This window comes from Symsagittifera roscoffensis, chromosome 6 (genome assembly GCF_963678635.1).
Source record: "Symsagittifera roscoffensis chromosome 6, txSymRosc1.1, whole genome shotgun sequence".
Lineage (NCBI taxonomy): Eukaryota > Metazoa > Xenacoelomorpha > Acoela > Convolutidae > Symsagittifera > Symsagittifera roscoffensis.
Window position 1 is genome coordinate 50,462,057 of NC_087067.1, and position 12,750 is coordinate 50,474,806.

The window sequence follows — 12,750 nt, forward strand, 5'->3', positions numbered from 1 at the left end:
AAAATCAAAACACAAAACCAACCGCCACCAAAAACAATACACAAAACCATAAAGAATCTCCAAAACAAAGAAAAAATAGAAAAATGACCGAACAAATAATACCCCAAGAACAAATCGACAAATCAGAAAATAGAAAAACAACAAGACTCCGAAATCAACCACGTAAAAACTATAAAATATTCATCCCCCAATCTAAAATTTTAAAGAAAGTGGAATTTCAAAAGTAATTTTAACATTATACTTCACAATCTTGAAACCTTCGAAACATTTTTCATTTACATTTTTCAAAATAACATGCTGACAAGTACGCAATAATTCTAGTTCAAAATAGACTAATAGGATTCATCCAATCCGTCACTTTCTCTAACTCAAACTAAGACCAATTAGACGAATCATATAGAACTCCAGGCATATCTATAACTATAACTTTACGACCTCCAGGTCAAAAATAAGCAAACCACTCCAACTTGACAACTAAAATAAATATCACCATAATACCGTACCCCTCCCTTATCTAATAACCCAAAGATCAACAATATTTCCCCAACTCAGACCACGAATACCCCCAAAACAAATTTGTTAACTTAGCCTAAAGTAACAAAATGAACATTTTAATTAGCCTAAAGTATAAAAATCTCACCATACCCCGGATCATTTGACAAACAAAAATAAAGAAAAAGACGACCTCCCAATCACCATGAAAATTGCCCCCAACAATTTTTTACAAAACTCAACCCACTTGTCAAAAAACTAATAAATAATCCGACCACACTAGAAAATCGCCTCGAACAGCAAAAAATATTCGACCAAGAGATCATTTCTTAAATGCTCTTCTCTCAATCAGTTACTCAAATACTCATAAATTTTAAACATTTTTTTACAATACTTGAAACCTTTATAATATTTCTTTTTGATATACTTGAATCTTTTCTAATAATCCTAATCATTTTAGTAACATTTTTTTAATTTTCTACACTATACTCGAACTATTCCTCCAACTTTCCAAAACCCTTGATTATATCCACAGGTACGATTTATACAACTTGTCTAAATGATACGAACAATTTTCAGTAGAACTGATATTTTTTTATTGTTTGTAATTTTCATAACATTTTTATCATCCTTCATTTTGACAATATGTAAATGTATAAAGAAAGCAATCTTCACATTTGCCCTAGCAACAATCCTTCTAATTCTTTTTTTGGAAGAATATTATAATAAACATAAACCTTCCCACTAAAGTAACAATTCAAAAATCCATCAAAAATTGCTACCCAACAGTCACAAAGTCAGTCTTCACCGACATCATCCCAAGATAACCAAACACCACCTTCAATTACTCAAAATCCTCAAACATCTACACGAATTTCTTTTCAAGACAATCCATACACTTTTGAAGAACGACATGCTCGTTTATCAGAACCACTAGAACCAGTTCAACGACAAGCACCTCTAAGCGAACCAACATATAACCTATACCCAACACTACCACAAGAACTAAGTAGAATAAGAAATCCTAGTCAAAACCAAAATACAGTCGAAATAAATAGACAAATTATACATCCTCGACGAAACAGAAATTTTCAAACTCCCCGAGTTCATTTTGATATACCTCAATCCCCATCACAAAACACTCCAGAAAACCCCATTGGTATATTACCAGAAACCCCTACGCTTCTTTCACAACGTAGCACCTCAAGCCTACCATCAGATTACTTAGGTTCAACACCAACATCTGAACAAATACGTGAAAATCCCTTTAACCCCCCAAACCAGGCATCACGACTACCATATTGGACAACACATTCATTTACACAAGGTGAATTAAATTTAGTCAATAATCCAATAGATATTTCTACGGATACAACAACATCCTCATCACTACCAGAAACATTATCACTACCATCAACACCATCAATAAGCCAGATTTCACCACCACCTTTTAACTTAAATTTTCCAAATAATCTCGACGCCAGATATCGAGAACAATCATCAATAAATATTCCTTTAAGACTAGATTGGAATACATTTACAGCACCTCCACCATTATTTGGACAACATCAAGAAAGTAACCGCCTTCATAACTGGGCACTTAATAGATTACAATATCGCCAAGATATTCACAACGATATCCGTGATCACAATATTCAAATACTCCAACAAAACAGTTTACAATTAAAGTTTGAAATCACAGTTAAGTTAAACAATATTACCCAACATCCCTACCCATTAAACCCACCTAACATAACAGCTCAATCACTACCACCACCGTTTATAACTACTGAAGTAATATACAAATACGACAGATATACCAAAAACACAATTGGCTACATTACATTTTATAATCCATACTCAGGATTATCATACACATGTATATTCTAAAATTATTAATTTTTCTCCAACTCCTTTTTCTAGTAATCTCAAATCAAAACATAAACCCTTCCCCTCGTACAGGACCACAAGATTTATTAGTAACACATTACGATTGTGAAGAAAATGAACAAAAAACACTACATAAATATGCAATAAATCAAGTATCACAATGTGAAACAGAACCACAAGCTATAAAAAACAACAGATGTAATAGCAACACTCTATTCAAAAGCCCGAGCAACAACAGTTACAGGTTATAAATTCACAGCAACATTTTCCGAAAAGAAAGTACATTGTTCACAAGTCTCGAACGGAAACAAAAACCGACTTGACCATGAATCATTCTATCAGAGTAATATAGAACGTCTTTTACATCTCAATCCCGACGATTGTAAAAATGAATTACTTAGACTAAACATCACACAAAATAAAAACTCCGACAGAAAGTTAGTTAACTTTCAAGTTTTTTCAGACTCTGTACATCAATCACAACTTGAAAGACACCAAGGACATATAAAACTAGACGAAAAATACCCGTATAACGGCGCACACGGACGATTAACCTATGACCTACACGATAAACATTGGATACCACACATTGGTATAAATGACCCATCAAACTGCAAAGCAGACACAAAAAATAAAGGATACCAAGAAATAATGTTTTTCGATTGGAAAATACAACTCGAAAAAATACAACTAACACGAGATTTATCAGATAATACAATGATCTATCAAGGAATCCGATTACCTTGTAAAAATGATCAAGGTTATTGCGACCCTACAACGAGAACACAAGCAACAATTGTTTGGTTCCCCGAAGATACATGTACAACATTTCAAGTAGCAAAAATACACGCTCGTATGATAAAATTTCACGAAAAATATTTTATACAATCAATTCCATATGAACAAGTCCATCCATCACGAAAACTAAGTTCTAATTTTAGAAACATAGACAATATAGAAAATAAATTGACACGTTTTCAAATATATCAAGAAACAGAACTTGCATGTAAATACAGGAATCCACTTCACAGAACACAATACTCTGAAATATTAGTTGAATACGAAAAAGGATTCGACATGACCACTGGAAAAGTAAAAATCGACCCATATGCCACAGGTCATCCTCCAAACGAAGGAACATCCTATATACCAGTTAATTTTGAAAAAAGCAACGGACAACCTGGTGGACATCTAAAACCCCATGACACCAGAAGCACACGCTTACAAGAATTATCACTAATGAATACTACATATTTCGGTAATATCCACTATGATATTCATTTAGATATGAAACTAGATTATACAATTAGCCGAATTTTTCAAGAAATGTCACTCTCCGAATTAGAAACACTACACCAACTATGCGAATTAGAACGAACACAAATATTACAATCACTTGCACTAGCAGTATTAAAAATACCCTATGCAGGATACTTATTATCTGGAAATAGATCAAATTTTTTAGACTATGAAGGAAACATCTTATGGTTTTATACTTGTACTAAAAAAGTATCACCACTATACGTTTTTGAAGATAAACGATGTTATAAAAGAATCCCTATCTTTTATAAGAATAAAGTACATTTCGTGGATACACTTTCACGAAGAACCTATTTCTGGGATACCGCAGTCCCATGTGGATCAGAAAACAGCCACAATGTAGTACAACTAAACCCTGATGAAAATAAATATTATCTTCTCACTCCATATCCCACATTAATGCAATCACTCAAAAAATTTTCACCAGAAAGCATTCGCGCTATTGCTCGAAAACCAAATATAGACTTACAATCAATAGGAATCTATTCAAAATCAGATATTCAACATCACATTAGAACACAACAATTCCAAGAATTATTAACACAAATGGACACTATACAAAGACAATCAATAGACCAAAATTTACGCAAACTTGCGGAAACCGCAGGATTTGCCGATATCTACACGCAAGACTATAGCGGATATTTTAAAGACATTAAAGATTATATATATCTAAACGGTGAAAAATACCGTCCCCAAGATATATCACCAATTAACATTTTTAGCTTTGTTACACTCAAAAATGAGATCCTCGATTTTCTAGGATGGCCCTACTACATCTTAGAAAAATTGACTATTTTATACGCAATGTTTAACTTTATTGGATTTCTTTTCTCACTTTTAAAAGGAATCTACAACACATGTGCTATACACACACAAGTAAACAGACAAGCAAGCGTAGCACGCATACTCTTTGCAGGATTTTTTGGAATCTTTTCTACATCTATAAACAAAATTCTTTTAGACGCACAAATAAAAGAATATAACACAAAAATAGCAACACGACAAAATACATACGACGAAGAACATAACAATGTAGACCTAACGCCAACGGCACCACAATTACCACCCCTACCAAATAACCATCCACTATCCCTAGCCCCACGAAATTTTCGAAATTTAGCCATCACACATAATCCAAATTTTCAACTCACCACATCACAAAGTCCCATCCAACATATAATGACACACCAGTCACAAGACCATAATACTTATGAACAAATTATTGAACAACCCCACACCACCGCTTTTCAGTCTCAAAATAATCATTTTTTTAGCCCACGATGAGCCGCCAACTTGGATCACTACACCGATCAAATTCCCACCCAACCAATCTTACCTCTCCAATCCCAATAATACCACTTTTTGCTTTTCCGCCACCCGATTTTCCATCTAGTAATGTAACATCAGGCATGAATTCCGACACTAATTCACACATCTCAGTTTTATATTCCATCTCACAACTCAATAACCCGAATATTGAAACCCCCGATGAATTTGCCGACTCAGAACCATCCCCATCAAATCATTTTCATAATTCTTCTAATTTTTCTCAACCCCCTTTTCAACCCATATTATCCAATAACCCTGACCCAATCACTTCCACACCCTCTTATGCTTCCCAAGTTACCCCAACCTACTCCTCACTTCATTCTGACCAATCATCTCATTCTCCAGACACCCCCCGAATCTCCCCAGAGCTAGATAATTTTATTACCCTTCAACAACAACCCTACCACCTCCATACCCCAACAATAAACCAAATCTCCTCCACAATCAATTCATCCAACCCCCCTACCCCTACACCCTCTTCAAATTATACTGAATCATTAGCACCATCATCCACATCAACTGAATCTTCACTCAACACTAATAGAGCTTACCGCACTTTTAAAAGAAAGTTCCCCAACCATCCTTTCCCAGCAAAACCAGGAACAGCCCGTGAATACATCAACCACCCCAAGCATACTAACACAAAAGAATTTTTAGCCATCACCTTACCCTCATTCCCACAATACACCTTAAACACCCCCACGACACTAACGAAACACGCAACTTTGTAGATGAATACGTTTTAATGCCCACTCTCTCTTGGACCTCATATTATCATTTTACTAACCCTCTTTGCTTACCTTTATCTAACACTCACATCGATATAGAGCGAAATACGGACATGCTATATCGACTCACTACACCACTAACACCTAGACAATTTACTTACGTTGGATATAAAAAATCACTAAAAACACACACTGCACCTAGAGCTAACGAATATACACTCGAATACTATGATCACAACATCATCAGAGCTAACCAAGATCAATTCTTAGACGACGATCGCTTCGCTAATCCACAAATTACCGAGAAATTTTTCATCAAGACACCATATATATTTACACTAAACATCTTCGACCGAAAGTTTGATCACATTATTTCAGAAGCACTAACAGACACACAAGCATACGAAAGTTTTAAAGAACGCTTCCAAATATTTTCACTAACCTTTCATTTCCTTGCACCACACGAAAGAGATTTACACTGCTCACACGATATTATGTTGCGCACTAAACAAACCCACACATATAATTATTATCGCTTCATCCAAAATCACTTTGACCTACACACACCTTCTAGACAACCACACCATCGTTTTCAATTCATTAATTCCAAATACACTTCACCATTTTTCCTAAATTTCACATATTGCATTAAAGATACTAACCTTCATGGTATTCTTCGCAATTATGATCCCATAACCCAAATGTACATCTTCTGTCCCATCACCAAGACCTTCAACGCCGAAGAATCCCGACCCTTCCTTATCCCGCACGAGTTTGTACAACCCATAGAAATCCCAATTTTAGAATTCATCCACAACACTAAATTCAATCACAAATTATATAATCTAATCCAAAACACACCTTATGAGTTTGCAGTTGGCACTGAAGAACTAACCACTATTAAGGCACTTCAATTGCTTTGGCCACTGCTTCAGACTAAAAATATCATCCGCATCTTAGCTAAACTACTAACAACTTCAGAACTAATTCACGACATCTTCCCCCACGGTTTTTTCCCCGACGACTAACAGGTAAGTATGAATTAAATGAATATTACTAACTAATTAAAATATTAAAAACTCACCATTCTTTATCCATGTTTTCTTTAGATTTTTAGTCTTCATCCGACGATCACCTACAAAAACCACAAAAAACAAATAAAGATCGCAAATTTCATCAAACAGATTTCAACAATTCTATTAATCTCTTACACTTATAAATTTATAAATTTAATAACAATGCAGTAAATTCATTTCTAAAATTTTCCCCACAAGCAGTAAATCTAATTATGATGAAAATTTGTAACTTAAAATTCCCCCATAACTAGCAGTAAATTTCCAAATTCTATGCAGTAAATTAATAAAATGCAAATGCAGTACTAACCTTTTGATATTCTCATTTATTCGCACAGAAATTCTATCCACACTCGCACAGCTCGCCCACGAAGAATTGTTTAAAATAATGAATTTCAGTTTCAAGTTTTCACACTCAACAACTCTAACATATAATAACATGTTTCAAACTTTCCTTTAACCCGGTTGGAAAGGAATCATATACTAAACAAAACTAACCAACGCAGCTTACTAAATACCACAAATCATAGAATAACAGCATGACTAAGAAAAGGAAACCAACGGTACCCAAACCGGATTAACCCAGTTTAAAACTGGATAATTTATTCTTTTGAAGACTATTATAAAGTCTAAGAAAGAAATAATAAAACACAAAAAAGTCGAAAGACAAACCCATACCACGAACAATTTGCTTTTTGGAAAAAGGACATAACCAACAAGACATAAGAAAAACCACAACAAACCCAACATAAAACGTTGTCACATAACAGGACCCCTCACAAAAACCGCATGAAATCATACTCCCACTCCTGGCCTAACCCACCAGGAAGGACGTCCTGAGCATGCTCTATAGCCGGCCTAACCCACCGCGCTACATCCACGCTTTGTGACCACACCTCTATTTTTAATAAGAGCTACTCAAGTGTGAGTAACTCTTCAAAATAACCGAACTAAAACAAAAAGCTTTTGTGAAAACAACTAACTAAAATCATAATTAAAAAATATTAAACTAATAAATGTTTTATAAAATGTAAATTACATTATGCAATACATAGATCAGAATACAACACCAAGGACGAACATCTAAAGACAAAACGACCCCACTACACTCGAGAGAGAATGACCAACCACAATCGATATGCCACTCACAATCACAACTCAAAGGATTTAGAGTACGACTTGACTTCGCAGAAAAGGACTTCATTGAACTAGACCAATGACCACCTCGATGTTCAAGTATACGTACAGATCCGAGTAACCAGGCATCCCCTCCACGCACAATCTCCACGCCATTCCCAAATTAGATCAGACACAAAAGAAGTTCTCCACGCAGAACAGAAAAACCTGACATAGCAAACCATTCTGAAATCAGATTTGAGTTTGTTGCAAAGATTTAGTCGTTGTCACTAGAAGACACAACGTCTTATGTCTCTAACTCCAGCTTCCTGGAACTTCTTTAACAAAGAGGAAACAGAAGAAATATAATGTTCGCCAAACACCAACGTCCATCATCCATCCTTCGAATTGCAGAAGAACTATTCTAAAAAACTCTGTAAAACCCGGATGGGTGGAACCTGATCTAGACTACATTTTATGATTGGATAATTTAGATATTTTACCAATGTAAAGTATTTAATATTAACCAATCATGATCCATCTAACTAACAACCCACTTATTTGTAAGTGCTGAAGTTACTTGTAATTTCAGCACCAGAGAGATTTGAATTTAACTTAGAAATTAGTTGGACTCTCCCGAGCACTTCAGCAGCCGCAATAAACCAGTATACCCTAGATCTATTGAGCCTAGCAGAGACTAGTTAAACAACCTGAGACTAGATAGTATAAGAGTAAGATTAGGATCGGTATTAGACTAAGAAGTTGCACGAATCTATCCGGCCGAAAATAAGATAGCGTGACGAGCAGACGGTGTACCCTATCCGAAATTACTCTATGAGTTAACCAACTCGGTCCTAACTCAGTGGATAAAAATTGTTAAGAAAATTGAGGATCAAACTTTTTCAATCGGTAGAATTAATATAGTAAAACATAGAGTTCCTATCGCCAGAAAGCCAAATCAGGTTTAAATAGATATGGATCTTGTCTCTAGCTCTCAAGAATAAATAATGAAAACTTAACCGAACCTATGATAATAATGTACGATTTTTTCTGCCTTTTGAAATTAAAACTGATTATTTAAAACGTAGAAAATTGTTAAAGGATCATATTGATATTGCCATGTTTGAAAACGGATCAATTAAATTTTGTACATTTCAAACAAAATGAAAATTCACACTCTTTGGAAGCAATTTTGGTTTCTTACTTTGACACAATATATGATTTTTTAAAAAATTTCAGAGCTTGTGTCTTTTGTAGAAAATTGCGTTTATCTTTTTCACAAAAAAAACTCTTTTGGCCAAACTTTCGGTACCATAGCTCAATTAATCAATCCCTGCTTTTTCTAATCTGCTTCATTTCACATTCACATATGAAAACTTTTCATACCCTTTCCACCCTTTTCAATAAATACGAGGCGCGAAAGAACGCAGAAACCGGATCTAACAAAAACATAAGTGCCTAGTTTTGATCAATTCTAAATGAGTTTTGTGTTTTTTTGTCTTTATTATTACCATTATTAGGACTTTGAACGGTTGTTTCTGGGATAAAATGTAAATAAAAAACTATTGTAATGATTAGCTGAGTGAAGCGTGCAAAATAGACATTTTTATATTTGATCTTAGAGAGTCACTCGACAAGCTAAACGTTTTGACATTCCCGAATGTTTTTTTGTTTATATATTTTAAAACTAACTTTTTTTAAATTATTATTTCCTTGGGGAGTTCAGAAACCATTTTTGGTGACTTGAAAACAATGCTAAAGAGTTTCCAAAAAACCTGTTTCCCTTCAAGATTTCCGTTCGTGGCTGGCATTTAAGCCAGACAGGTTAAAATAACATTAACAGTTTGGTAAATGTTTTGGTTAAAAAAAAACAAGAAGATGATTGATGTTACCATAATTCACTGTTACTTATCAATTTTTCAAGTGCAAAAGATTCAATGCGTAACCATTACAGTTTCGTAGCATACATAAATCGTAGCACAAAATTGCGTTCTCCCTCATAGAAAACGTTTCAACAGCCATTATCGATCGTGAAGGGGATCGGCAATGTTGTGAGTGAACTACCATCAGCGACAGTCTTCAAGTTCAGTTCATATACTTAAGAATTAAACTTTTCCAAGTTTTGCTAGTTTTCTCCATATTCGCATTGAGTGACAAAAACATATATTTCTCCATGTCTCTGTTTACCTTTTTCCATCCAATTTAGCGATCGGATACTGCTGATTTTATCGAATTTTATTGCTTCGGTCTTTGTTTTTGATCCAACCTGGTTCAAATCAACATTAGCTGCCGTATAGTCTAGCCTACTGCTGATTAAAAGATGCTCGTTTCTTCACAAAGCAGAGTATTCAGGACGGCAAAAAGGGGACTGGAACTTGATGAAGCTGAAGTGTTCTTCTGTAATTTTCATTTTTCGTGAACATCTGCGCATATCTTAGCTCTCTCATAAACATATTTTCTAATTTTACCAGAATGTTCTTGTGTGCGAAAATGGTTCTATCTGTTTTTCTGTTAGCATTTGAGTTCAGTCCTTATGGTACTCCCATTTTCCTGGTCAAGCACAATTACTATTTATTTTTCATAGGACACACAAGCTAGACGTGGTTTTGGTTAGTCCACTCGAAATAAACTCTTATAAATTTTTTGAAAATGAGTAATCCAACGCACCACTTGCAAAAAACAACGTTTTCTTAAAACAATTTTTCAAAACAGCAGATTTTAAGACAGAATTTTAAACAATTTCTTAAAATAAAGACGCGGAATTTTTCGCTTGTCTGATTTCAAGTTTCAGTCACCAATTTTTTCATTATCAATTTTTTTTTCTTGGCAAAAAGGGAGTTTTCGATTAGCCTAATTATAAAAAAAACGTCGCGAAACGCAAAAAGAACCATGTGCTATAGCTCAAACGCTATTCAGAATTGGATCAGATATTTATTGGAAAAGCAACAAAAACTGCTCGTATTAAAGCAACTCTTTGAATTTTCCGACTGCCCTTTAATGTTTACGAAGTGATGTTTGAATTTTTCTGAAAACTGATGAACTTATCAAAAACAGAAAAATTTTTAATTTTTCTAAACTTTTCTTTTAATGAACCCCATCGCTTATTATTTGAAATTATTGCGCATTAATTATGCCATAAATAAATTTTGATTTTTGAAAATTTGAAACCAAATTAAAATATTATCTTTTTTACCATCAACCAAAAATTAGGAAGGAAAATGACTAACCACATAATGCAGAAGCGTTTTTGATTTCAGTTGTTGCCATTTTAGTGATTACAAACTTCATTGAAATTTATTCAAAAATCTTTGAATCTTCCATAGTAATTTAAATTGTGAGTGACCACTTCAAACCAAGTGTTTGAAGTTTAAAACCGCGCGACGGAATGAAAACTTTTTCACCTTTATCACTAAAAATTAGAGCTATTCTTCACAAATGATCAAATTTTCAGTGCTTCAGCTCAAGTCTGCAATGAGTAGCTTAACTTTTGTTCGAGAAAATTTTTTAAAAAATACCATGTATATTAATGTATGCAAAACGCTGAAGGTTCCGACTGCTTTCTATCGTCGATCACAAAATTTTTGGCTAAAAACTCTTATAAAATATTTTCACAACATGAGAAATTTATGAATATTAATTAATAAATTTTATTTCTATTTATATCCTCCACAAGTAAATTAACAGTTACGTAAATTGTGGCTAAAACATGATTGTGATTGCTGTTTGTTGATTCACAGTTACTGATTGTTGAAATTTTTCAAGTGCAAAACATTCAAGGCGCAACCGTCACGGTTTGAGTAGTCACGAGTGTTTTTTCCACACAAATCGTAGCACAAAATTGCGTTTTCTCCCATCGAACATTCGAAAAAAACGTTTTTAGAGCCGTAAGTGACCATGAAGGGGATCGGCATTGGTGTGATTGAGTTTCCAGCAGCTACAGTGTTCAAGTTCACTTCATATACTTGAGAATTAATTCTATACCAGTTTTCAGCCGGTTCGGTGCTAGTGGCAAAAACGTACCCTTCTCCTGGCGTTTGTTCTCCTCTCCCCATCCAAACTAGCGATTGAATAGTGCTGATTTGATCAAAGCTGATTGTTTTGGTTTTTGCTTTGGATCCAATATGGTTCAAATCAACAACAGCTGCCGCGTTGTGCTTCCTATGGCTGAACAAAAGATAGCTGCTTCCACACAAAGTAGAATACTCAGGAAGACAAAATTTTAGAACTGGAACTTGATGAAGCTGAACAGTTTTTGTGTGGACTTCGTTTTCGTAAACATGAGCACACTTCAGTTCTCTAAGTTGACTTTCTAATATTACCAGGATGTTTTTGTGAGCAACAAGGGTCCAACCGGCTTTTTTGTTAGATTTTGAGGTGTCCACAGTCCTCAATATTTCCCCATTTGCCTGTCCAACCACAACTAGTTGTTTTTCGCTGTACGCACGACCTGAATGTTGTTTTGGTTAGACCACTCAGAAAAGTTTCTTGTAAAGCTTTTTAAATTAGTATTCCAATACACGACTTGCAAAACTAAAAAAAACTCAATCAACCAACTTTTCAAAATAATTTTTGGAAGATGTTTTTAACCAATTTCGAAAATTAAAGGCACGAAACTTTTCGCTCGCCCGACTTCAGATTTGAAAGTTTTTTGTCAACTGCAAATCATTTTTCTTGACAAAATGGGAATTTTGATTAGCCTAATTGGAAAAAAAAGTATGCCTTCACCCTACAAACTTTTCTTCTGATGATACAAAAAAATGACCTCGAAATGACTAGTGAAAAATTCGAAATTTACTCGG

At 34.4% G+C, this 12,750-nt stretch overlaps 3 protein-coding genes across 12 annotated transcripts in view; 1 reads left to right on the forward strand and 2 right to left on the reverse strand.

Annotated features, from left to right (window-relative positions):
• The window catches only part of LOC134847973 (voltage-dependent anion-selective channel protein 2-like), a 342,992-nt gene that overhangs the window by 237,500 nt on the left and 92,742 nt on the right, over window positions 1-12,750 (forward strand). The window lies entirely within an intron of this gene.
• LOC134847966 (sperm flagellar protein 2-like) overlaps window positions 1-12,750 on the reverse strand; it is a 584,566-nt gene that overhangs the window by 167,707 nt on the left and 404,109 nt on the right. The window lies entirely within an intron of this gene.
• The window catches only part of LOC134847991 (uncharacterized), a 30,934-nt gene continuing 29,768 nt past the window's right edge, over window positions 11,585-12,750 (reverse strand). Inside the window, exon 5 of the mRNA XM_063865318.1 lies at window positions 11,585-12,398. Within this exon, the coding sequence (XP_063721388.1) occupies window positions 11,689-12,398 (710 nt within the window). The 3' untranslated portion in view covers window positions 11,585-11,688. The remainder of the gene's footprint in view (window positions 12,399-12,750) is intronic.